The sequence below is a fragment of the Choloepus didactylus genome, chromosome 3, assembly GCF_015220235.1.
Source record: "Choloepus didactylus isolate mChoDid1 chromosome 3, mChoDid1.pri, whole genome shotgun sequence".
Classification (NCBI taxonomy): domain Eukaryota; kingdom Metazoa; phylum Chordata; class Mammalia; order Pilosa; family Megalonychidae; genus Choloepus; species Choloepus didactylus.
In genome coordinates, this window is record NC_051309.1 from 119411943 (window position 1) to 119439607 (window position 27665).

The 27665-nt window shown below is 34.7% G+C and overlaps 1 protein-coding gene and 1 pseudogene across 7 annotated transcripts in view; one reads left to right on the forward strand and one right to left on the reverse strand.

Moving 5' to 3' along the window:
- SEC24B (SEC24 homolog B, COPII coat complex component) overlaps positions 1 to 27665 on the forward strand; it is a 124446-nt gene that overhangs the window by 71609 nt on the left and 25172 nt on the right. For all 7 annotated transcript variants that reach the window (XR_005215940.1, XM_037830441.1, XM_037830442.1 and 4 more), the window contains 2 exons: positions 12939 to 13019; positions 16238 to 16470. Coding sequence is in view for 6 of the 7 variants with exons in the window: in XM_037830441.1 (XP_037686369.1) it covers positions 12939 to 13019; positions 16238 to 16470 (314 nt within the window). In the remaining variant the exon portion in view is untranslated. The remainder of the gene's footprint in view (positions 1 to 12938; positions 13020 to 16237; positions 16471 to 27665) is intronic.
- LOC119529759 lies at positions 20639 to 21256 on the reverse strand (annotated as a pseudogene).

Genomic DNA, 27665 nt, shown 5'->3' on the forward strand with positions numbered 1-27665 from the left:
TCCAAATTATGAGGAGAAAGCGTCATTTAGGATGTGAAGCAGGAGGTAAATAAAGGGTACATGGTAATAGTCAACCACAGTGTTACTTACATGCTATATTCCTCCTGCCCTTTTGACTGTGAAGCAAAATGATAAGACTATACTATTGACATTTTTACTAGAATCCTGGCGTTATTGATTCATAGTTTGTAAAAATAAATTATATTTTTATTGACTGCAAATTAAAGCAATAGAGTAGAGGGAAAGAAAAAAAATGGAAAGAAATCCTAGCTTTAATTTTAGTTTTATTTTTTTAAACCTTGCTCAGTTACAATAACTTTTTCATATGTAAAGAGGTAAAAAGAAAGTGCCTCAGATTGGTGTGGAAATTACATGTAAGTATCTCTACAAAGTAGATCTTTGAAACTCTTGACTTTTTAAACATTTTAATGGTATTCATTGCTTATATGCATAAGACTCTTGTGTGTTTAGTTTATGTGGGATTGATTGTTCTCCAAATTTAAAAAGTTTATTAAACACTGATGAAGAAATCAACTAGCTGGTTTGGAAATCAGTAATAATTCTCTTCTTAGTTATAGTTTAACTATGAGGTAACTATAAACTTATTTTGGCTTTTCATTTAGTAAAGCTGTGGCTTGCTTGACAAGTAAGTCTGTCCAGCAATCAAGAATAAAAATGTATTTTTTAAACTTTCAGTTTAAACTGAAATTTTTTATTTCAGTTCTAATTGTATATCAAACCATCTAATGATATTTTAAAAATTATATGCTGCAAATAGGCTTCTTTTTTTAAATTTCTTCATTATTAAATACACACTTAAAAACTAAAATATGATTTTGTAGTAGGGCAGTCTTCTGTTTTTCTGGAAGCTTCTAAAATTTCAGAATTGTTGGAAAATAAACTTAAAATTAAAGAAAACCTGTGCAACCAACAGGCTATCAGGTCCCCTAATGAGTAGCTCTTAAATTCTTCTCTTTAATCTTATAAAATCACAAGTATTCACTCCTTCAGTGGTGAGCGCTAGAGTAGACCTTTTTTTAGTGATAAATAGCATAATACTTACATTGTTAGGAGTACTAATTTGCAAATGGGAGTGAAAAAGAATAAGCAGTGAAAATAAAAATTAAGACATGAAATAAAGTGAAGGAGGGAAAAAACAAAATTAATTTAAACTTCAAGGTGTGATTAACCATAGTCCCTGGAAGATACTGCCAGGTGATGTTCTGTCACCTGCTATGCATGCTCCAAATAACCCTATATCTAGGGTATTTTCCGATTGGAAAGAGACTGGAGGACAACAGGAGGCTCTCTCCCATGTATGTGGTAATGTGACAGTCTCGTTTCACATTTTGAAAGTGATGTTGGAAAAAGCTTTTTGATTTTTCATAATGAGTTTTAAGGTGCTGGTCAGTTTTTGTTTGACTTTTCACAACATCCTGGTGCTGGGCACCACATCAAAGATAATGATATGTTTATGGTTTGCTTGGATATTTTAAAAAGTAATGTATTTTGACCATAGAACAAGTTAAGTCTACTCCTGTAGATAACAAGACAGTATTGTATTAACCTGCTTAGCTGTAACTTCCAAAGAGAATTCTTAAAAGGGCTCACACCCATCTTTCCCTTTATTTGTTGTACTATTTCATTATTTTAACAGGATAATCTCTTTCTTTCAACTGATTGCAATGACTAATATATTTTTAAAATTATATAAATTTAATACATGTTTTGGGTCTGTGAAAGATGTGTAAGAATAATATCACAGACTCCCTGCCATCAAGAAAATAATTAGTTTGGAGAGTTTTGGTAATCATATTCATTAAAAAGAAAATGTGGTGATATATTTGCAAGTGATACCTGTTACCTGAACATCCAGCTTAGAAATCATTCTGTATATATGATTGCTGTAGCTGAAAACTCTACTTTTCTGTCCAGCACAAGGGGTGAGGATATTGGGACTACAGTGAAAGGAGATTTGGTACCCATGTCCATAGTTATAATTCAAAGGTACTTTCAAATAGAAATAGTATTCAAATGGTGAGTGGTTGTCTACGCTAGCCCCAAATCAATTAACTGAAATAGTAAATATTTGCAAAAGCATTTTTTCCAGCCCCATTGCAAATGTGTAGTATTTCATCAATAATATAGATTACAGATTTTGTAAATACCTGTAAACCAACTTGGGATAGTGAGTACCAATTGTTTCATTATTTCTCTGAAAAAGTGTATGCTGAGTTCCAAACAACCAATTTATAAACAAAGTATTTAATAATACCATTTATAAGCTTGATTTAAAAAGATGAAGAAGGAACTATATTAATTTTGATGTTCAGAGAGTTTGGGGAAAATCACTTGTGGATATTACTGAGACTCATCTTTTTTTAAAAAATGATTTTGATTACAAAGACTGTTGAGAGGTTATCTGATCTGACAACCTTGCCTTCAGACTACAAAGCGTAAATCATCTCCAACTGATGAAGTTCATATTGAGACATTATTAATGTGTAATGAGCTTTGGTTTGGACATACTGGGTTCATATCCACTTAGGAAATATGTAACTTTGGATAGCCTATCCTTTCTAGGCTCAGTTTCCTTGCCTATAAAACCTCAGAGAGTGGTAGATATTAAATAAAATAACATACTTAATCTCTTATCACATTGCCTTATATTTAGTTGGTTCATAATAAATAATAGCTATAGTAGTAACAATAATAATATCTAAGCCTTACTGAGCACTTTCCATGTTCCATGGTATCATCAATGCTTTACCATGTATTAACTCATTTGATTTTCACAGTCATACTCTGACCTAGATACTGTTAATGTCCTTGGTTTACAGATGAAGGGAGCTAAGGCTTAGATAAGTGAAATAAGTTGTTCAAGGTCACAGGCTAATAAATGATAGAATCGGAGTTGTAATCCAAGCAATTTGGCTTCTGAGTCTGTTGACTCTTGCAGCTTTCATTACATAGAATTACTTGGTTCCCCAATCAAGTGTTAATATGGCTTCCTCACTAGAAAAATCAAGTCTCAGGCTTTGGCTATATTCTAAACTTTTTTCAGTTTATGAATAACAGTAGGTCAATGTTGTCAGTCAAAGTAATACTTTAATGGGTTTGATATTTGTTCATTGTATGAGATCGTTAATAAAGAGAGGGGTACAGGAAGGGAAGACATGAAAAATAAATGGTTACCAGGAAGGAATGTTTATTGGCATTAGAAGTGACTTTAACCTCTCTCTTCAACTAGTTATGTACAGAAGAAAGTTTGCTATGAAAAGGTTTCTTTTAGTTTGTCCTCCTCATTTCTTTCTCAGATTTCAGCCCTGGCTCTTCTCTCCCACCCCTCTTTTCTTCTCCCAAGTTGTTTATGGAGCCAGGAAAAGAATAAGGGAAAGCCCTTCACCAGGTTTATATTCATGCTTATCCCTCATTTCCTCTCAGAATATTATCACTTATTGTAATGTGAAGTGATTGAGGCAAACTGGAGCCATCCACAGTTAAAGAGTGGGGACAAGTACCAAAGCTGTTCATTCAACTGAAGCCAGCTTGTATACTGAAAGCACTATCATCTGTCAGAATGTATACCTAAAACAGTATTTTCTTGGTATCGTGGATCCAAAGATCAATACAGAGGCATATTTTCTGTCCTCCAAATACTCATAATAGGGGAATTAGATACCAGGTACAATTACAATACAGCTTGAAAAGTGTAGTAATTCGGGGTTGAGAAAATGTTCCTACACAAGAGAGGAAATGATTTTCCTTGGGCATATGGGAAAGGTTTCACAGAGGACTTGAAATTTGAAGGATGAGTAGGAATTTGCCGTGTGGAGAAAGGAAACCTAGGCTAAAGGATCAACACGTGCAATGTGTAAACACAAGAAAAGATGTTAACACTGGGTGAGGAGTGAGAAGTTTGACATAACTGCATTATAGGTAAAAGAGGGAACATAGTGCAGGACAGGTGAAAGATATGGGTGAAAAGGGCAAGTAGAAGCCAAACTATGAAGTTCCCTGAATGGCAGTGGAGGTATTTAGACCTAATTCTTAAGGGTGATGGGGGAATTATTGTAGATATTTGTTATGTATGTTCTGAATATTAACATGAAAGTTTCAATAATATACCAGTTTTTAAAAAGCACTTGTGTTGGTTTGTGTTGGCAGTGATGTATAACCTAATTAGAATACATTAATCTGAGCACTAAGTTTTAGCGAAGTTTAAATCTGTTTGTTTAGCTTAGTGGTTCCTCTGGATTTGTAACTTTTATTATTGCCTTGATTTTTTTTAATGATAATTTGAAGTAAAATTCATATAACGTAAAATGAACCATTTTAAACTGAACAATTTAGTGGGGTTTAGTTTATTCACAAAGTTGTGCAGCCACCACCTCTGTCTAGTTAAAAAACATTTTCCAAAACTTTTGCATTATCCCAAAAGACAACCCTGTGCCCATTAAGGAGTCACTCCCTTACCTTCTCACTCCAGCATCTGGCAGCCATCAATCTGTGTTCTGTCTCTATTAATTTATCTATTCTGGGAATTTTTATGTAAGTGTAATAATAGCAATATGTGACCTTTTGTATCTGTCTTCTTTCATTGAGCATGATGATTGGGAGGTTCATCCACGTTGTAGCATGTGTTTCATTCCTTTTCAGGGTTGAAAAATATCCCATTGAGTGGCTATACTGCATTTTGTTTATCCATCCATTCATGGACATTTGGATTTTGATGTATTGTTTTTTAATATTACGTACTTTGTGACTTTTGACCTTGTATTATCAGCATTCTCCTCTAGTATAAATTCACAAAATAAGGAACAAAAAGAAGGGCCAAAGAGGATTGTGGGAAGAGGATGGAGTAGGGAGCTCCAGGACTTAATTCTTCCACCAAACAACTATTAAACAGGCAGAATCTGGCTGAAACAACTATTTTGAAATTCTGGAGGCCAGAAGAACACACCATCCAGGAAAGAGCGGGAGGAAGAGGCTGATGAAGTATGGTAAGGACAGTAAATTGCTCCTTCCCATGTGGAGGCTACAAATGCCCTTCCCCCTCTCTTGTAGCAGGCCTCTGTGGGTGGGGGACCCAGCCCCTGGCTAGCTCAGTGACAGAAAGGGACATAAAACTCCTCTTCCCCAATACCAGGGGTGGGTACCGCAGATCACTGATCACATCTTTTGATTAGCAACTTCAGATTGTTGGGGGCCCAGCTCTGAGGGCAGCCATTGTTTCAACCTACCCAAGACAAATGCCAGGACAAAGGAGATTTAAAGACACTATACTTCTTCAGGGCTGCCCAGGACAGTTAGTTGAAGGGCTGCATTTGCTGGGCAGGCCAAGAAAGCTCAGCTTTGGGGAGCCATGGAAGAAGCTCTAGGCAGTCCCCTCCTGACACTCTCCCTAGGGTACTTTGGAGCCAGTCTGTGGCCCCTGCCTTGGCCCTGGCCTTGTTTTCCTTTGGACATACTGACTTGAGAAAGTCTTCTCTGGCATGCCTCTCCTCCCAGAATTTGCCCTCCAGGTAAAAGCAGCATGAGACAGGAGAGGAGTATAAAAAGTTGTGGAGGAGGACAGCCTGGGACAAAGTCCTGCTGGCTTCAAACACCCAGAAGAGGGAGGTCTGCCTCCTGGAAAACAGTGAGTATACTCAAACTCCTATAAACAGGGGAATCCAAAACAAGTAACCAGGAAAAGACACAGACCTGGAAAGAGAGAGAAAACCCTGTGCACTGCATTCTCCTTGGGCACACCTTCTTGATCGGAGGACTGGAACTCAAGAAAATTTCTGTCTCATCACCAGCTGGTTACAAAGTCAAGAAACAGACAGCTCAGGGAATAAATCTCAGAGCTAACATTTTAAAATATTAAAATATAGAGCATGCAACAAAAGAATACAAGTCAAATGGAGATACAGGAAATAATGGGACATCCAAAGGAAGGGGGTAAAAATATAGAAAACACCAACAAAGAAGACAAAAATATGGAAATACCAAAAAAAAGCATATAAAAAGATCTTAAAAATGTTCTAAGAGATGAGAGAAAACACATAGAACTAAAGAATATCAGGAAAACAATGAATGAGCAATATGAGAATCTTAGTGAAGAGATAGAAATTTTAAAAAAGAACCAAACCGAACTACTGGAGCTGAAGACCACAATAACTAAATGAAAAATGCCCAGGAGGTGTCAAGAGCAGATTGGAGCTGGTAGAAGAAAGAATCAGTGAACTCAAGGCAAGATACTTGAAATGAGTCAAGCTGAAGTGCAGAAAGAAAAAAGAATTATAAAAAGCAAAAGTAGCCTAAGACACCTCTGGGGCTCAGTCCATCATGTGTAGCAATATATGCATTGTGGGAGTCCCAGAAGGAAACAAAACAGAAAAGGGGGCCGAAGGAATAGTCAAAGAAATAATGACAGACAGCTTCCCAATTTTAGCAAAAGACATAGATACGCACATCCAGGAAGACAAGAGAACAACAAACAGGATAAACATGAAGAAAAATACACCATTGTTCACATGATCAAATGCAAAGGACAAGGAGAGAGTGCTGAAAGCTGCGAGAGAAAGCATCATGTTACACACAAGGGAGTCCCAATTAGACTAAGTGACAATTTCTCATCAGAAACCATGAGGCAAGAAGACTATGGGTTGAAATACTTAAGGTATTGAAAGAAAACAACTGCCAACCAAGAATTTTTTATCTGGTGAGATTTTCTTTCAAAAATAAGGGAGGGATTAAGAGGTATTAAGACATTCCCAGAAAAACAAAAGCTGAGGTAGTTTATCACCACTAGACGTGTCCTCCAAGCAATGCCAAAGGGAGTGTTTCAGCCCAGAAGGAAAGGATGCTACACAGTAGTTCAAAGCAGCATGAAGAAATAAAGACTTTGAGTAAACAGAACATTTGGGTAGTTATAAATACCAGTATTATTGTAGTGTATTGTTTGCTCTGTAACTCCACTTCTTATTTCCTACAGGTGCTAAAATGCAAATGTATGAAAAGTAATTATAAATCTATGATTTGGGGCATACAGTGTACAAGATATAAATGGTAACATGCAAAAAAAAAGAGGTGGGAGAACAGAGGAGTATAGGAAAAGTATATATATGTATATGCTATTGAAGTTAACTTGGTATCTGTTCTGGTTTGCTAATGCTGCCTTTATGTAAAATACCAGAAATGGATTGGCTTTTATAAAGGGGGTTTATTTTCTGAAGGCCATGAAAACGTCCAAATGAAGGCATTAACACAAGTATAGCTTCACCAAAGAAAGGCCAATGGCATCTGGAAAACCTCTGTTAGCAGGGAAGGCACATGGCTAGCTTCTGCTGACCCCAGGTTGTGTTCCAGCTTCAGTCTCAGCTCCTGTGTATTCTTCGAAGTGTCCCTCTTGGCTGCAGCTCCTCTTCATAATGTCACTCTCAGTTGCTTGCCAAAATGTCACTCACAGCTGCACTGAGTTTCTTCTGTTTGTCAGCTTTTTATATGGCTCCAGTGAACTAATCAAGGCCCTGGCTGAATAAGCAGGGCCACACCTCCATGGAAATTATCTAATAAAAGCTGTCACCTACAGTTGGGTGGGTCACATCTCCATGGAAACAACCAAATCCAAAGGTTCCAACTTAATACTAATACATCTGCTTCCACAAGATTGCATTAAAGAATATGGCTTTTTCTGGAGGACATAATATATACAAACCGGTACAGTATCCAACGAAATATGATTGTTATATATGTACGATGTTAGCTTTTAACCCCATGGTAACCACAAGGAAAATAGATGGAAAATGTAACCACTTAGGAAGGAGAAGGCACTCAGTATGGTGCAACACAAGAAAGCAAATAAATATAAAAGCAGGCTTTAATGGAAGTTGGGGACCAAAAAGTATAAGACTTACAAAGTAAATAGCAAAATAACAAAAGAAAGATCTGTTAGGCAAAAAATAAATAAATAAAAGGTATCCAAATGGGAAAAGAGAAGTAAAACGTTCCCTATTTGCAGATGACATTACTCTATACATGAAAATCCTGAAAAATCCATAACAAAGCTCCTAAAGCTAATAAAATTCAGCAAAGTGGCGGGGTACAAGATCAACACCCAAAAATTGGTAGTATTTATATGCACAAGCAGTGAACAGTCAGAAGAAATCAAGAAAAAAATTCCATTGACAATAGCAACTAAAAGCATCAAATATCTGGGATAAATTTAACCAAGGATATGAAGGACTTATACTCAGAAATTACAAAATATTGGTAAAAGAAGTCACAGAAGTCCTAAATGAAGTACATTCTGTATTCATGGATTAGAAGACTAAATACTGTTAAGATGTCAAGCATTCCCAAAGTAATTTACAGATTCAGTGCAATCCCCATCAAAATTCCAACAGCCTTCTTTGCAGAAATGGAAAAGTGAATCATCAAATTTATATGGAAGGGTATTGGGCCTCAAATAAGCTAAAGCCTTCTTGAAAACGAAGAATGAAGTTAGAGGACTCATATTTCCTGATCTTAAAGCATATTACAAAGCCACAGTGATCAAAACAGCATGATACTGGCACAAGGACTGACATGTAGACCAATGGAATAGAATTGAGAGATGAGAAATCAGCCCTCACATTAAAGGCCAACTGATTTTTGACAAGAGGGCAAAGACCACTCGATTGGGAAAACTGGATCTCCATTAGCAAAAAAAAAAAAGAGAGAGAGAAAGAGGACCCATACCTTACATGGTATAAAAAAAAATCAACCCAAAATGGAGTAAAGATCTAAACATAAGATCCAGAACTATCATACTCCTAAGAAAAAAAATGTAGGGAAGCATCTTCAGGGCCTTGTGTAAGGCAGTGGTTTCTTAGACTTCACACACAAAATATAAGCAACAAAGGAAAAAATAGATAAATGGGACCTCATCAAAATTAAAAACTTTTGCACCTCAAGGGACTTTATCATGAAAGTAAAACAACAGCCTATACGATAGGAAAAAATATTTGGAAACCCATATCTGATAAAGGTTCAATATCCAGAATATATAAAGAAATCCTCGAATTCAGCAATCAGAAGACAAACAACCCAGTTAAAAAAATGGGCAGAAGGCTCAAATAGACATCTCTTTTAAGAAGATATAGAAATGGCCGGAAAACACATCAAAAGATGCTCAACATCATTAGCCATCTGGGAAATGCAAATCAAAACCACAATGAGCTCTACAAATGTTTCACTCAGTAAGTTTATTCTTCAGAAGCTTAAATCCTTTAGAGTGCTCCTATGCCAACTAAGTCCCAAAACCCAGAGGCAGTAGCCTCTTCAAGAATATCAACTAGATGTGTGCCCGTTCTCATAAAGCTGACACCCCTTTTCAACATGAACAGGTTAGATTGGTCACTGCCTCGACATCCCTGAAGGTTGGGAAAGTGATTAAACTAGAGGAAGGGGTAACAACAGACGAGAAGGACTTTAACAACAGATTATAAATACTGAATCTTTATATAATTTTCTTTTTCTTAGTTGCTAGGGTATTAGAATAGCTAGAAGGAAAGAATTGAAAAGGTGGAACTGTAACCCATAGCATCCTTTGAAATTTGTTATATAGCTACTTGTTAAATTGTAATTTGAAAGCTGTATTTTTGTATATATTTTATATTTCCAAGAATATATACAATACAATAAGGAAATAACTGAAACTATGGTACTATAACTCATAACAGCTTTGGAAATTTCCCATATATCTACTAGTTAAATCATATGTTGAAAGATATTACTTTTTTTTTTTTTTAATTCAGTTTTATTGAAATATATTCATAAACCATACAGTCATCCATGGTATACAATCAACTGTTCACAGTATGATCATATAGTTATGCGTTCATCACCACAATCTATTTCTGAACATTTTCCTTACATCAGAAAGAATCAGAATAAGAATAAAAAATAAAAGTGAAAAGAGAATACCCAAACCATCCCCCCATCCCACCCTATTTGTCATTTAGTTTTTACTCCCATTTTTCTACTGATTTTTTTTCAATTTTTTAACTTTGTTTATCAAAAAATTAAAAACAAACAGGCAAACAACAACCAAAAAAACCCCACATTTCAAACAAAGCAATGGATTAAGGAAAACAAATAACCTAAAATAACTACTTTGCTTCCAATATGTTCCTACCATACCCCAAGAAAATTAATAAACCATGTCCAAACAGAGGAGTAAGAAAAACAAATAATCTAAAATAACTACATTGCTTCCAACATGTTCCTACCATACCCCAAGAAAATTAACAACCCCTAAGAAAACAAAGGAATAAGAGAAAAAAAAAACCTAAAATAACTCTATTGCTTCCAACATGATCTTACTATATCCAAGAAAGTTTACAAACCATAAGAAAGATATTACTTTTTTGTCTATATGTTATATTTCATAATAAGGAAATAACTGAAACTGTGGAACTGTAAGCCTGTGGTATTCTTTGAAATTTGCTCTCTACTTGTTAAATTGCACTTGGAAAGTTATCATTTCTATGTATATACAATATATTTGACAATTAAAAATATGATTTAAAAAAACCACAATGAGATACCATTTCACACCTACTAGAATGGCTCTTATTTAAAAAAAAAGAAAATAACAAGTATTGAAGAGGATGAGGAATAGACACACTAATTCTTACTGGTGGCAATATAGAATAGTACAGCCACAGTGGAAGTCATTTTGGTGGTTCCTCAGAAAGCTAAGTATAGAGCTACCATATGACCTGGCAATCCCACTACTAAGTATATACCCAAAAGAATTGAAAGCAGGGACTCGAACAGATATTTGCACTCCAGTGTTCTTAGTGGCATTATTCACAATTGCCAAAAGATGGAAGCAACCCAAGTGTCCATCAGCCGATGAATGGATTAAAAAAAAAAAAAGATACATATAGTGGAATATTTTTCAGCCATGAAAAGGAATGAAGTTCTGTTACATGTAGTGACGTGGATGAACCTTGAAGATATCATGTTGAGTGAAATTAGCCAGACACTAAAGGACAAATATTGTATGAGCTCACTGATTTAAAATAATTAGAATAAGCAAACTCATAGAGTCAGAATCTAGAATATAGTTTACCAGGGATCGGGGTGGGGATAGGGAATGAGAAGTTATGGCTTAAAATGTACAGGGTTCCTATTTGGAATGATGATAATGCTTTGGTAATGAATGGTGATAATGGTAGCACAATATTTTGAATGTAATTAACAGCACTGAAATATATATCTGAATGTGATTAGAAGAGGAAATGTTAGATTGTATATATGTTAACAAGTAATTTAAAAAAAAAAAAAACCATGAAACTACACTACACAGTGGACCCTAAGTTCAAACATGGACCATAGTTAATAGTACAGTCATAAATGTGGTGTCATCAATTGTAACAGATTTTTCACACCAATGCACATTGTTAATAATAGTGTAGTATATGGGAATCCTGTATTTTATATGATTGCTCTGTAAATCCACAAGTTCTCGAATAAAGACCAAAAAGTGAAAAAAAATTTAAAAAGTGCCCTTATTTCCTATATTAATTAAGTGTATTGGCATATATAAGCAGCCAGTTTTCTATTTATCACGTAAATGCACTTAGTAAATGTTACCGTCTTCTCTATCTTTCTAGCCCTCATAGTTTACAATTTGCTTCTTATACACTATCTCATTTAAGCCTCATAAGAACATCAAAAAGCATACATAGGGCATTGTTTCTATTGTTCTCATTTTGTAGAAGAGAAGATTGATGATTAATTTACTAAAAGTTATATGGCCAGTAAATGACAGAGTTTGATATTACTAGTTTTTTGTCTCCAAATCTTGTTACTTGCTGGTAATAGAATGTTCCTGTGCATATAGCTTTTAGCTATTATGTCCTAAATCAATGTACCTAATTCTCATTGGTATCCAAAATTATTCAATGAAAGATACTATGTATACCTATTCTTTGTATACCACAGTTGAAAATTAACCTACAATGTAGTTTAAACTACAAAGTAGTGTCAAGATACAGGGATGACCTCTTAGCACTGAATTTTTTCTGATCATGGAAAAGACCAACACTTGTAAAACAAAAGAGGGACCTTGTACATTTTCAGTTTTATTCATATAGTCTAACATATATACTTAGAAGGATCGTGACTCTCAATAAAATATTTAAGTGATGGATGAATGAATGAATGATGTATATTGCATGTTCTATTGTCTATGTGGTCTGTCACCAAATTTTATCATATATCACTACTGAACTTTCCTATGAACATTGAAGGTATTAAATGAACATACATAATTTAAATTCTTACAGTCTACCACATATTTATTAGAGTGTTTTTCATTTATATTGCCTTATATAATATGACAGGTAGTATTTTCTGTTCCTCAGTTTATTCATTTGTAGAATCTCCATTAGATAAATTGAGGCACAGACAAGCTTGGTAACTACGTAGTGACCTAAGCCATTGACTCCTTTTTTTTGAATGTTTCATACAGCTGTGCTATTCTATAATTTATAAGTCATTAAAATGGAAGTATCTTAAAGTAGTCTAATATTGAGATTTGGTAGATGCAGTCATTGAAGTGTGACACATTAACATTTCAGTTAATCTAAAATTTATATTTGTTTTCAAGAACTTTTAATAGTTTGATATCTTTTCTTCTCTAAGGCACTATCATATATATTTAACTGAATTTTGTTCCATTCATTAGCTCCATATTCTCCCCCACTATCATCCCTTTTCTTACTAATAGAAATTCGTTTATGATACTTAAAATGTCTTTGAATATTATTATTTTATGTTTTTACTCAGGTCAGGATTTTTCCTAATTCAGCAAAACATCTTTGTTTCAAAATTGTAAAAGGAAGCTCTAAGATACATTGTCATTTTAAACTTAGTAAATATTTTGGTTTTCCTTTTAGGTGTTGATAGTTCTTCCACCACAAGCAGTGCTTCTCCAATGCCCAACAGTTATGATGCCCTAGAAGGAGGCAGCTATCCAGGTAATTTGTTGCTTTGTGTTCACTTTTCAAAATCATTCATTTTAAAATTTAGTAACCATCAAATGCTGTCAAATATGAAAACATGTAATTAACAGTGTATAGATATTTTTGAATTTTAAACTTTTAAAATTTTTTTATTAGAGAAGTTACAGGTTTACAAAAAAATCATGCAGAAAATACAGAGTTCTTTTAACACCCCCTCACACACAGTTTTCCCTATTAACACTTTGCATTCGTGTAACAAGCTATATTTTCACAGACGGAAAGGGACATTGTATTTCTTAGTCTTTATTTAATAATATTATGTGTGATATAACTACTATGAATACTGTTTCTAAGAGGCCTGATTTTTGCTGTATTGCTGTACATTTTTCCTCTTTCTAAAAGACATTTGATAGACACTATTTCTCCTCTCCTCCTCTCTCTTTTTTTTTCTGTTAATAAGTCCGTAAATAAATTTCCTCCTTCTGTTCTCCTGCTTAATTACTTGAATTCCTTCCAACTAGCCTCTTTACATAAAAAAATATTCTTTGTCTCTTTATTTCTCCAGTAGCTCCTGGCTGCCTCCACCAGATAAATAGCCAATTTGGGAGATAGGTTTTAGGGGCATCAACTTTAACTGTTTCTGGAAACAACTTATTTTAGTTATTATTTAAGGGAACAGGAGTGATTGATAATGTTAAAAGAAAAAAAATACAGAACTAACTTTTTAATTAATCATTTCATTATAATATGTTATACTGTGATTTTATTCTCCTTCTCCTGTCACTGACAACCACACCTTTTCTCTCTCTTTTTTTAATGACTCCAGACTTTAGACCTAATGGAACAAGTAATTTTGCCCTTCTATTTATTTCTTTTCATTTTGATAACAGTCCAGGATGGAGCTTAATTGAATTTGGAGTATGCTGTACCAAACTGAACACACTATCTTACTTTCCCCATACTGTGTGTCAATGGAAAACTTTAATCTTTTCATTAACTCTAAATTTACCTGAAGTGGAATATCCAGTGTTGAAAAGTCAGAACTTGGTTTGTTTGTCTCTATTCAACAAATTTTCATCTGAATTTCTGTGCTTATTATGTTAGTGACCTTGGGCAAGTTTTCTAGCTATTTATATACTCCACCAAAATTAAAGAAAGATGTGAACATATGTAATAGTAGCATTAAATGAATAATAAATTTTGTTTGATAAGTGTTGTGGTTTGCTAAAGCTGCCATTATGCAAAATACCAGAAATGGATTAACTTTTAAAAGGGGATTTATTAGGTTACAAATTTACAGTTCTAAGGCCATATAAGTGTCCAAACTGACGCATCAACACGAGGATACCCTTGAAGAAAGGCTGATGGCATCCAGAGCACCTCTGTCAGCTGGGAAGACAGTGGCTGACGGACGGGTCCTTTGCTCCTGGGTTCTGGTTTCAAAATGGCTTTCTCCAAAATGTCTCTGGACTTCAGTCTCTCTTAGCTTCTCTCAACTCTCTGCTTGGTTCTCCTGAGGTGTTTCTCTTTAAGCGTCCGGGAGTCCTCTCTTAGCTTCTCTAGGGCAAAGTCTGGGCTTCATCTCTTATCATCTTCAAACTTCCTTCTGTCTGTATCTCCCAGTGTCTTCAAGCATCTGGGTCTGTGTTGGCTCTTAGCTTCTCCCAGGGGCAAATTCTGGATTACCTATCTTAGTTTCTCTACAAAATGTCTCTCTCAGCTTCTTTTAAAGGACTCCAGTGATCTAATTAAGACCACCCAGAAAGGGTAGGGTCACATCTCCATGGAAATGATCCAATCAAAAGGTCTCACCTTAATCAAAAGACTAATAAGTCTGCCCCAACAAGATTACGTCAAAGAGCATGGCTTTTGTGAGGGGACATAATAGATTCAAACCAGCACAATAAGCAAACACCTATTGAAGGTCTACTCCATTTCAGGTGTTAGGATAAAGCTTAGAACGGTAGAGATGTATGAAACATTATCCCCTTTCTGAGGAAGGGGAAAGGATTTAGACCTCCATGTTTATAACTCCAATTCTTTATTTCTTTTGTGGATTACATGTTCCCAACACCATCAGGAGGGACAAGCTTGTAAACATGATTGCACTGCATTGAAGCTCTTGTCCTTTTACTTTTAGAAGTCTGGGAGATTGCCAGAATACCAAAATCTGTTCCTTGCCTAAACAACACAAGGTGATAGATAGCAGAATGTATAGGAGTGTGTCTTTAAAATTAGAGCCACTAGAGTCAGTAGAAAGATATGATTCCTAACGAAACTTATAAAAGATAAATTGTGTAGTCAGATGCTTTTAAGAACATGTATTTGCAGAGTCTTGTTGCTAGTGAAGTATATCATTTTTATATGAAAGAAATGTTAGAAAATACATACAGTATAGATTTGACTTTAAATAAGACTAGAAGTCAATATACCAAAATATTAATCATGGTTACATACGACTGTAATTTTTAGGGCTTTTTTTTTTCCTTATGAAATTTCAATTTTCTACAGTTTTTTCACTATTTTAATCAAATATTAATTTTTGTTTTAAATTTAAATAGAAGAACATTCTTTCACTTAGTAAAATTTTAGTTTGCATGACTATATACCAGACGTTGTTGTAAGAGCCGGACACAGTTCCAGGTACTATCTTTTGTACTTTACTCACAGTTTTGCCTCTGCCAAATAATGTAGACTTCTAGGAGATTATGCAAATGTGCCACTCCACAGACTTTTTAAATTCCTAGCAAAATCAGGTAAAAGACAAGTTAGAGAAATGAGTAGTTGACACTTTTTTTATTGTATTGCTTTACTTTGCTTTCTGCTTCTTAGCCCTATTCCTGCTTAAAGAATAGAAGAAAAACTGTCTTAGCTACATATATATTTTCTTAAGTTCTTATCTGTTAGAAATATTAACTAAAGTATTTGTCAGTGAAATCATACTAAATATGGGGTTTGCTTCTAAATGTTCCTGTAAAAAAAATACAGGGGGCAGGGGCAGGTACCACATGTAAAACAAGGTTAACAAAATAATAATTATTGAAGCTGAGTGATGGGTAGGTTGGGGTTCATTATTCTATTCTCTCTATTTGTGCATGTTGTGTTTGAAGTTTTTTATTAATAAAAAGTTAAAAAAGTAGAAGGGAAATACCAATTGTGAGACTAGCCCTGGAGTCAGGTCTTCTTTGAATACTGATTCTCAGGTGTCAGCATTGTGTTTTTCCCTTTGCTAGATATGCTTTCTTCATCAGCCAGCAGTCCTGCTCCTGATCCTGCGCCTGAATCTGATCCTGCTCCAGCTCCAGCTCCTGTTCCTGCTGCTCCTCAGCCTGCAAAAATGGCTAATAAACCTTTTGGCTATGGTTATCCAACTCTTCAGCCTGGTTATCAGAATGCTACAGCACCACTTAATTCTGGAGGACAGCCCAATAACCCAGTGTATTCTGGATTCCAGCAGTATGCTCAAGTATGTATTTAGTCATGTAAAAGACATTGTATTTTGAAAAATTATGAAACTGTTATCAATTCTGACAAATTCCTTGTGATTCAAATAGATCATAGGTATAAGTACAGATAAGCCTGGATCAAACATACATGGAATTTGATCCCAGTTTTTTGTGTTCATATGCAGAAAAAGGTGAAATGAACTATAAATATCAAATTTTTAAAGAGATTAATCTGGGTCAAGATATTAGGGGTGATTTTTCTTTTCTTCGTTCTATTATTTTCTAGATTCTCTACAGTATGTAGGTATTAATTTTATAATCAGGAAATTCAAGTAAATGCTAAGTTTTGCTTTTTTTTAAAATCCTGTATTAGTAAGCTGGCTTCTTTTCAGAAATAACTTGGTCTAAACGTGGTTTGGAATTTTTGTCCCAATCCTTAACTTGAAGAAATCTCTATGAAGTAAAACCGTGGTGAAAGCCTCCATACACATAAATGCTCATCGGTACATACTCAAAAGCTACTACTAATGAGCTATCTTGTTAAAATATCAGTTTAATTGATAAAGTACAATAAATATTTTAAATTGATATTTATTGAAAGTAAAATGTAGGGAAATATAGTCTTATTAGACAATTCTTACAGAAATTTCATCTTATAGTAGGCTAAGACTGAAAATTAGAGAGAGATAGGAAAGTCCTTTATTTCTGAAATTTAATGTTGGAATTAAGGGGGAGTAATAAAACTGAGAACGCTGGAATAATGTGGTTGGTTAGTACAGATTTCCCTGCCTTCCATGTTCTTAGATGTTCTTTATGCTCCACTGGTCAAGATGAAACACTTTATAAGTTAATCTTGTCTGACTCTTTTGTACTTCAGTCAGATTCTTATTTGAGGTCACAATATCATTTATTTCTACATTATAAGGAGAAAAAAATTAAATTCAAAGAAAGAATCTGATTCTTGTAATCTGGTTGGTCAAGGAGAAAAAACAAATTTTATTTTAAAATAGTAAGTGGTCTTCCATAATGACATAGGACAGGGGTTCACAAACTAGAGTCCGTGTGCCAAATCTCGCCTGCTGGTTTTTTTGAAAATGAAGTTTTATTGAAACACAGCTGCCCCCATTCTTTCATGTATTATCTATAGGTGCTATTGCACAATAATGATATGGTTGAGTAGTTGCAAAGAGACCATGTAGCTTTCAAAGCTTTAAAATATTTACTCTCTGAGCCTTTACAAACAAAGTTTGCTGATCCCTAATATAGAAGAATTGCAAGGATTGTTCTTTTCCCATTTGATTTGGGAGATTATTTTGGAAAAATGAAGAAATTGCCTTTGGGAATAAAAGGAAAAGTTAATATTCAGTATGCTAGGTTTTTAATGTAACCTCATTCTATTCTTCTGTGACCATAGTCCTGTTTATAACCTAGACCTAGAACAAGGATCCAGAGAAGTTTGGATAAAGAGGACAGTGACAGACTAAACAGCAGTAATGTAGGTTATTAGTCACAGTTGAAATGGGCATCATAAGACCAAACTAATTTAGAAGTAGACTGTTCGAGTTCATCCACTCCCACCTTTTCATATTTTTTGACATTTTATTGAAGTATGGCATATTAATAAATAAATGTTATATAAAATATTATTTTAAAAACATACTAATCAATAGCATGCAACTTGATGGATTTCTACAAATTGAACACACTCTTTTAATTACAGCCAGAAGCCTCTCTCATGCCGCTTCTAGTCACTAACCACTCAAAACAAGAGTAACCACTATCCTGATCTCTAATACCATAGCTTAGTATTGCCTGTTTTTAAGCTTTATGTAAGTGGAGTTATACTATATGCACTCTTGTGTCTGGACTCTTACGTTCGAAATTACCTTTAGTGTGTTGTAGTACATTCATTCTCGTTGTTATACAGTACTCCATTATGTGAATATACCACAGTTGATGTGTCTGTTCTGTTGTTGATGAACATTTGAGTAAATTTCCCATTTTTGGACTATTATGAATGGTGTTACTGTGAACATTTCTGTACACATATTTTAATGAATATATATATTTAGGAGTGGAATTGCTGGGTCCTGGGCTGTTCATATGTTCAACATTAGCAGTTACTGCCAAACAGTTTTCCAAAGTGGATGTTCTGATTTATACTTCCCTATTGCAGTGTGTCTGAAACTTCTAATTTCTTCACATCCTTGTGAATATTTGGAATTCTGACTTTTTATATTAGATAATCCAGTCTCTTTCCTTTCATTTTATATGTGAGGAAATTCAGACCCAGATAAATAAAATCATCTGTCCATGACCAGACATAGTTCTGAGAATGCAAAAGACCTTGCAGTTCAGAATTAAGCACTTAAATTTTCTCTTTAACTAGTAGTGACACATGCAGTAGAAAAATCCAAGTCAGGTTTGATATATGTATCTCTCTAAGGAAGATTAGAAAGCAATGATTTGTTTTTGTTTAGTCTGAATTTAAAGTAGTTTTTTGAACACTACTGTTAAAGGTAAATAATATAAGCACATAGCTAAGACCTACGTTTAATTTCTTACCTATTCACATGCAAAGAAGTTTATGGACTTTCATCTAAGATTAACATTATCAAGAAGCCATTTGTTTTTTGTTTTTGTTTTTGTTTTGTTTTGTTTTTAATTTTATTTTGAAATAAATTCAAACTTACACGAACAGTTGCAAAAACAATACAAACCCCATACACACAACTCCAGCATACCCCGACCCCCCTCCCCCGATACCCTGATCCACTAACTTTAACATCCACCATTTCTTTCTTTCCCTCCCTCCCTCCCTCCCTATCATCCATCATCTATTGCTCTGTCTTCTGAACATATGAGAGCAAGCTGCACACATCCTTGAACAAACAATATAATTCACATATACATTTCCCATGTACAAGAACATTCTTTTATGCGATTCCATTAAGTGCAGCTAAGAAGTTCAAGAAATTCAACATTGATACAAAGCTTACATTCTGTATTTCCGTTTTTTTCTTTCTTTTGTCCCAACTGTGTCCCTTTGAGCCTCCTCTCCTCCATCCTCAGATCCCATCCAGGATCATCCTTGAAGCCATTTGTTTTTTTTTTGGTTTTTTTTTTTTGGCATATATACTTTAATAAACTTTTTTTGTATCTATATCATACTTTGAAATATGTTTTTCTTAAATGCTTAACCCAGGAAACACAGACACATGCCAAACAAACCAATTTAACAGTGTAATTTAGGAAAAGAAAGCAATAATAATTTGACTCTTCAGGACCCCTTCACTTTGTCTTTGTCAAATTTTCTTATCTCTCCCCCTCAAAGATGGACTAAGGTTAAGGGATGAATGATAAAATACAAGTTTTTCAGCTGCTAATTGACAAATTTTCATCAGCCACAGTATATCTTTCAAAAAGTTCTTTTTTCATTTGCTTTTCCAAACTTGGAAACAACCTGCTTTACTGATTCATCTGATTATTGTTTTAACCATGAGTGGCTATACTAGCACTTTTAATTAGTACACTGAATGGAAGCCCAAATCAGAGAGATTGTGGATTATTTCCAGTGAGTAATCTATGTCCACTCTCTCCTCACGATGGGGAAGAAGGTCACTAACATCTATTGAAAGCCTATGTCCCAGGCACTCTGCTTAGCATTTTCTTAACTTGCTCAAAGTCATAAGCTTAAAAGTTGCAGACTCAAATCCAGAGCTATCTCACTCTAGAGCTCTCTCTGCTACATTGTCAGTTGCTGAGTGTAGTTCAAAATTTTAGAAATCTTTTGTCACTCTGTAGCTATAAAAGAATTTCATACAAAATGCTAAAAAAAATTTTTTTTTTTACTTCCAAATGCTTCAAGTTAAAATGTCTTAAAAGAATTTGAGGTCATTTTGCTAGTTATTCCACTACCCATTTCTTACTCTCCTCAGCTCTATTACCTTTCACTTATAGCTACTTGATCATCCTTTGCTGTACAACAGATTATTCAACCTTTCAGCTATCCTTTCACTCTTTTGAATGGGTGTGCTCTCATATATATATATATACACTTTGGCTTACAGAACAGAAGGAGGCCAGAGGTATGGATGAGCAAGTATGATTCTGTTATTCGTTATAGGTGAATGATAGAAAGAATGCTACTAATATCCATAGATAAGTTCCTTAAATCATGTTAAGAAATTGTTATTAAAAGATTGCTTTATTTTTCAATTGAATCAAGCACTAGTTACCAATTACAGTTAGAATTTTTTTTGCCTTCTGAAAGTTAACATCACCTTTTTGGTAACCAAATAAAAAAATCAAACTAGGTCCCAGTGGTTATGTCCGTATCTAGATTGTTCAGGTGGCCAGGAACTCTTATTTGTTTGCTTTAGCTTTCAGCTCTTGGTTATATCTCCAAATATGAAAGAGCTGAGAGGTTCCCGCTGCCCCCGCAAAAAAATTAACAGCAAACAGACTCCAGTTTTTTGGAATAATAACAAGTGAGTATCTTGACCAAATAAACCCTGTAGCCATCAAAACAGCAGATTGAGCTGTGCTGAGTTTTTCTGCAGGTCTGGCCATGTCAGCCAATCCAGCACACACCAATCCCCATTTCATAATTGGAGCCCCCAAAAAAAACTGTTTTGGGACCTGCCGGGTGGTTGTACAGAGGCCTCAATTTCTCAGGCAGCATCAGCTCTACTTTATCGAGGAACCGGTGGTAGGTGGCCCGCAGGCCTCGGACGCCGGCGGCCGACATCGCCGCCGCGGGGTGATCGCGGGTAGCCGGTTGGGAGAACTGCGGTGTCCTCTTCCCCGGCTGACAACGAAGGGCAGCGCGTCACCTTCCCCCGCCACAGCGCCTTGCGTCCTCTTCCCTAGCGTGCGCTTCCCCTGTCACAGCCTGCCCTCTGCGCACCACCCACGGCCGGGACCCAGAGACCGCCCCCATTTGTTTTTGAAGTCCTAGTTAGGATAACAATATTTTGCCTTCTTATTTTTATGCAGCCTTCTGTAATAAAATTGAAATGCCTTTAAATGTTATACTTGTATGACCCAATGTGAGGGTTTCTTTGTAGTCATTAATTTTGGGTGACCTTTATTTAAGTAGTGGGAAACCTCAGTTGTTGGTCTAGGGGGAGAAAACTTAAAAGTTGTTTTTGAACAAGAAAAAGTTGATGTTTAAAACACAGATATAGATACTATATAGATTTTTTTTTAAACAAACTTGGAGCATTGTCAATTATAGAAAATTCAGATAATTTAAAAAAAGGGAAAAATAAGTATCAACCCATATTCCCAACTTCAGGTTATAACTACAGCAACACTTGGGAGTATCTTTCCAGGCTTCTTGCTATGCTTCTTGGGAGAAAAGCCAGTAAAGAAGCTGGTCATCCAAATGACTTGTTTAAACAAACAAACAAAAGAAATTGGTACATTTGGATATTGTTTTGGAAATTTTTTTATTCCTTTAAGAGTATATGAGAAATTCTTTCCACATTACTACATATTTCTTCATCAGTTTGGTGGCTTTATAACATTTCATAATATATTTAACCAGTATACCATGATTGGGCATAAACAGATTTCAAAATCAACATCCTTGTATATGTACCTTTGCTCATTTGTCTTTCCTTAGATGAAATTTCACAAATAGAGTTACTGAATCAAAACACCCAATTTTTAAGCCTTTAGAATTTCTCTCCACTTACGCATTCAGTAAATATGTACTGAGTTCATACTATGGGCCAGCACTTTTCTGAGCACTGAGGGTACAAGAGGCTGCGTGAACAAAACAAAGTTCCTGCTTGCATGAGACTTAAATTTTGGTTAGAAGGCAGGGTTCATGGGGCAATAAATGAATTAATGGGATATTTTCAAATAGTTATAAGTGTTGTTATGAAAGAATTTAGATGAGGTGAGGAAATTGCTGGGGTAAGAGATGTGGAATATATAGTCAGGGAGTTAACATTTGAATGACAAGAAAAAGAAAGCCAGGCATGGAAAAATCTGAATGTAGAACATTTCAGACTGAGGGAATGTAAGTGCAAAGACCTGCAGGAGCAATTTTGACATGTTCCAGGAATAAAGTTCCACTGTGCCTGAAACTCACTAAGCAATGGGAACAGTAAAAGGGCTGAGCTCAGAGAGCTAGGCAAGGACCATAGTTAAATACTTGGATCTTACCCAAAGTGCTAAGGGGAGACATTGGAGATATTATAAAGTAATGACTTCTGATTGACATATTTAGAGGATCATTTTGGCTGCTGTGTGAAGAATGAATTAGAGGTGGAAGTATTTGAGAAGGCAAAAATAGAAGCAGGGAGACAAGTTGAAGTTTGCCGTAATCCAGGAAATAGATGATTGTGCCTTATACTAAGGCCATATCATTGTAGGTAGTAAGAAGTGAATGGTTAAGAGAGTGGTTTTGACATGGTGATAGATTGAATGTGGAAGGCGTCAAGGATAATTCCTAGGTTTCTGGAGGAGCAACTGGGTAGACAGAGGGAGGAACAGGTCTAGGAATGGGAATCGAGTTGGCCGATGTTAGATTAAAATGCCCAGTAGACAACCAAGTAGAGGTGTCAAGCAGGCAGTAATTGATCAGGTATGGAGAAAGGTGTACCAGTGTATTTTCCCAGCAAAGGTGTCCTTATTATGAAGAACACCAAGAATTATTTTTTTAAAAATGTTTGTGACTTTTATAGGTTAAAATATTGCATTTTATTTTTTTCATAATTATTAGTAATTTGTGTTTCTTTACTGAAATCCCTGTTCATATCCTTTCACCATTTTTCTATTCAGGTGTTGATTTTTTTTTTGTTTCTGGTTTGTAAAAGCTATCTGTAATAACTATGTTAACTTTCTGTCTAATGTAACACATTTTCTCCAGCTTAACATTTGTTTTTAATTTTGGTGTTAATTTTTTACCATTGGAGAAATACTTAATTTTTTATGTGGGCATTTTATCATTTGTTGGTTTTTACTTTTGTTTATATCCTTTAAAAGGTCTTCCCAAATCTGATATTAGGAAAATATTACAGCTGTGTGTCTTTTTTAGTTCTTTGCAATTTCGGTTTTGCATTTTTAATCCATATAAAGTTCTATTTTGGTACATAATGTAAATAAGAAATCTCATTTTCCCCCAAAAAATGATTAGCCCTTAGTTCATTGTCATTTATTAGATTATCTTTTCTCAGCTGATGAAATATTGCACCTTTATTTATATCCTAAATTCTTATAAACTTGGTTCTACTTGGGGGCTTTCTATTACATACTGCTGTTGATTCACACAATTTTGTCTCATCCATTACAGCTCTACTGAAAACTCAGAGACTATTATTGCACAGCTTTTTTTCCCTTAACATCATCAGCTTCAATTACTGCTGACATTTTGCCATATTTGTTTCATCTACCCTTCCCCCTTCTTGCTTAGGATTTTAAAGTTAATCTTAGAAAGGATTTTAAAGGGAACATTTCTTATATAACCACACTAACACTATCATAACCAACAAAGTGAATAGTAATTTCTAAAGCTCTTTAAAATTCAATCTGTGTTCAGATTTCCCTGATCGTCTCAGAAATGCCTTTTGACAGTTGGTTTGTTCAAATCAGGATCCAAATATGGCCTACTCATTTTATTTGCTTATGTCTCTTAATTCTTTTTTAATTTAAACCCGCTGCCCTTTTTCTTGGTTTTTGTTTGTTGAGAAACTAGATCAGTTGTGCTATAGAATGTCCCACATTCTGAGTTTGGCTAATTGCTTCCTTGAGATATCATTTAACTTATTCTTCTGTTATGTTTTCTGTGTACTGGAAATTAGATCTAATGGCTTGAGTTATATTTATATTCAGGCTTCTTACTTCATTTATTTATTTGCCTAGACCAGAATATGGTATATTTTGGTGCTGAGTACTTCATGATAATATATGGTTGTCTCACTTTTAGTGGTTTTAGTCAGATTGACTAGTGGGTTCACATGGTGGCAGCCTGATCCCTTCATTGTGAAGTTTCTTATTAAGCTTTCACCTACTGGCTTTATCATCTATTGATGACTGTTATCTGAATCATTATATCAATATGGGCTGCAAAATACATACTTTCCTGAATTTGTCATTCCTTCTGCATTTATTAACTGGAATTCTCTAGTATATTCACATAATGGAGTACTAGGTAACTGGAAAAGGAATGAAGATCTCTATATACAAATATAGATTTATCTCCAGGACATGTTTTAAGTGGAAGAAGAGGGCCATATTTAGAACTGTCTGTATTAGTTTATGTTTGTAAATAGAAATAATCAAGGATTAAACCAAAAACTAATAAAAATAGTTAACTCTAGGTAGAGGAATCAGAAGTGAAGTGAGTTACCTCTAAATGTACTTCTATTGTAAAGTTTTGACAGTAGAATAATATAAATGTTATGTTTACTAAAAAAAAATTAAGTCAGAAAGATAAAAGGAATTCCTAAAAATTAAAAACAAAAGCAAATGAACCTGTTTGTCAAGTTGGCTACATTCTGATCAGAACAAAGGATTGTTCTGTTTAATGTTAAAACACAGTATTTTGTATACTCTCAGTGGGATATAGTCTAAGAACAAAAAAAAACAACAAAGTTAGAGGACTCGGTTTCCCAATTTCAAAACTTATTACAAAGCTGTGGTAATAAAATAATGTGGTACTGGAATAGGGACAGACATATAGACGAAAGAAATAGAGTAGAGACTTCAGAAATAAATTCACACATCTATGGCATTTGACTTTTTTTTTTTTAAATTAAATTCAGTTTTATTGAAATACATTCACACACCATGCAATCATCCATAGTATACAATCAACTATCCACAGTATGATAACATAGTTATGCGTTCATCACCACAATCTATCTCTGAACATTTTCCTTACATCAGAAAGAACCAGAACAAGAATAAAAAATGAAAGTGAAAAAAGAACACCCAAATCATCCCCCCATCCCACCCCATTTGCTCTTTAGTTTATATCCCCATTTTTCTACTCATCCATACACTAGATAAAGGGGGTGTGATCCACAAGATCTTCACAATCACACTGTCACCTCTTGTAATCTAGATTATTATATAATTGTCTTCATGAGTCCAGACTGGCATTTGACTTTTGACAAGGTTGCCAAGTATATGCAATGGAGAAAGAATAGTCTCTTTGGCAAATGGTGCTGGGAAAATGAGATATTCACATGAAAAATTAAATTAGACCCCACCGCATACCATATACCAAAATTAACTCAAAATGAATCAATGACCTAAATATAAAAGCTAAAACAATGAAACTCTTAGAAGAAAACAGGACCTTGTATTAGGCAATGGATTCTTAGATATGATACCAAAAATACAATCAAAAAAAAGAAAAAAAAATAGATAAATTGGACTTCATCAAAATTAAAAACTTTTCTGCTTCAAGTATATTATCAGGAGAGTGTAAAGACAACCTACAAAATGAGAAAAAATAGTTGCAAATCATATATACATGACAAAGGTTCAGTATTCAAAATATATAAAGAACTCCTATAAATCAAAAACAAAAGCAAGCAACTCAATTAAAAAATGGGCAATGGATGTGAATAGACATTTCATCAGAGAAGATATACAAATGACCAACAAGCACATGAAAAATGCTTAGCATCATTAGCCTTTAGGGAAATGCAAATAAACCACAATAAGATCACTTCACCTACTAGGATTACAGTTATTTAAAAAATGGGAAATAACAAGTGTCGGCAAGGGTGTGGAGAAATTGAAACCTTCACCCATTGCTAGTGTGATGTAGGATGGTGCAGCTTCTGTATGAAAAATCATTTGAGAACTCTTCAAAACGTTAAATACAGAATTACCGTATGACCTGGCAATTACACTTTTCAGTATATGCACCCCAAAGATATGAAAGCAGGGACTCATACAGATACTTCTACACCTGTATGAATGTGAATACAGCATAATTCACAATAACCAAAAGGTAGAAACAACCCAAGAGTCCACTGACAGATGAGTAGACAAGCAAAATGTGATATATCCATACAATAGGATATTATTCAGCTTTAAAAGCAATGAAGTTCTGATACATGGTACTACATGGATGAACCTTGAAAACATTATGCCAGACACAAAAGGACAGATAAAAAAGGACAAATATTGTATGATTCCACTTATGAAATATCTAGAATAAAGCAAATTCACAGAAACAGAAAGTAAATTATAGGTTACCAGGGGTTGGGGAAAGAAGGAGGACTAAGGAGTTACTGCTTAAAGGGTAAATAGTTTCTGTTTCGGTTTATGAAAGTTTTAGTAAAAGAAGGTAGTGATGGTAGCCCAACATTGTCAATTAATACCAGTGAGTTGTATGCTTAAAAAGGGTTAAAATGGCAAATTTTATGTTGTATGTACCACAATTAAAAAAAAAAAAAATCCCTATAACTACAGTAGTTTCCTCCTACACTTCAGCCTGCCTGTTTCTTCCTGTCTCAACACCTTCCAGACAGATACAGAGTCTACCTTAAAAAAAAAAAAACTACAAAGAAAGTATTGCTGTTACAATTAGAAACCATGATTTTCAGCAAAAGAGAAGAGAGAGATACTGGTCCAGAATCACAGAAGTTAAAATAAAACCCTGTCATCTTAAGTTTGAATTGGAAATATCAATACAAACCCATTACTTTTCACCTCTATTCAAAAATGTTTATTTTCTGTTGCTACCCATTGTAAAAATCGAGTAGTAGTAGTAACACCATGGCAAGACCAATGTTATGGTCTCTAGTTACCATTCCTACTTAAAAGGGGCCAAGGTTCCTCTTTGGATAAAAGTCCGATTCTGGATCTGGAACAGGAAAAGTACAAAATGTTATGCCAGAAAGCAAGGAAGCTCCAGCAAAGGCTAACAGGTTCATATTTAAAGGACCCTGGAGCCGGCTTACAGGAGCCTCCACTGACCAAAGATTTGGTAGTTTAGGCATGAAAAAGAATAGTGATTAATTCATTAAATCATTTTGAGTTTACAGAGAGCCATGGATTCATAATAATATTAAAATATAAAATAGGAAAGGTAGAAAAAAATAAGCCAAGTAAAACTCACTGGACGTCACTAGAGATTTCTACGGTATCAACTCATTATCCTAGAAATTGCTAATTGAAAAAACTCAAAACAGTTAAGGATTTATCCTGCTTTTCCAATATGAACTGAATTTCAGGGAAGCCA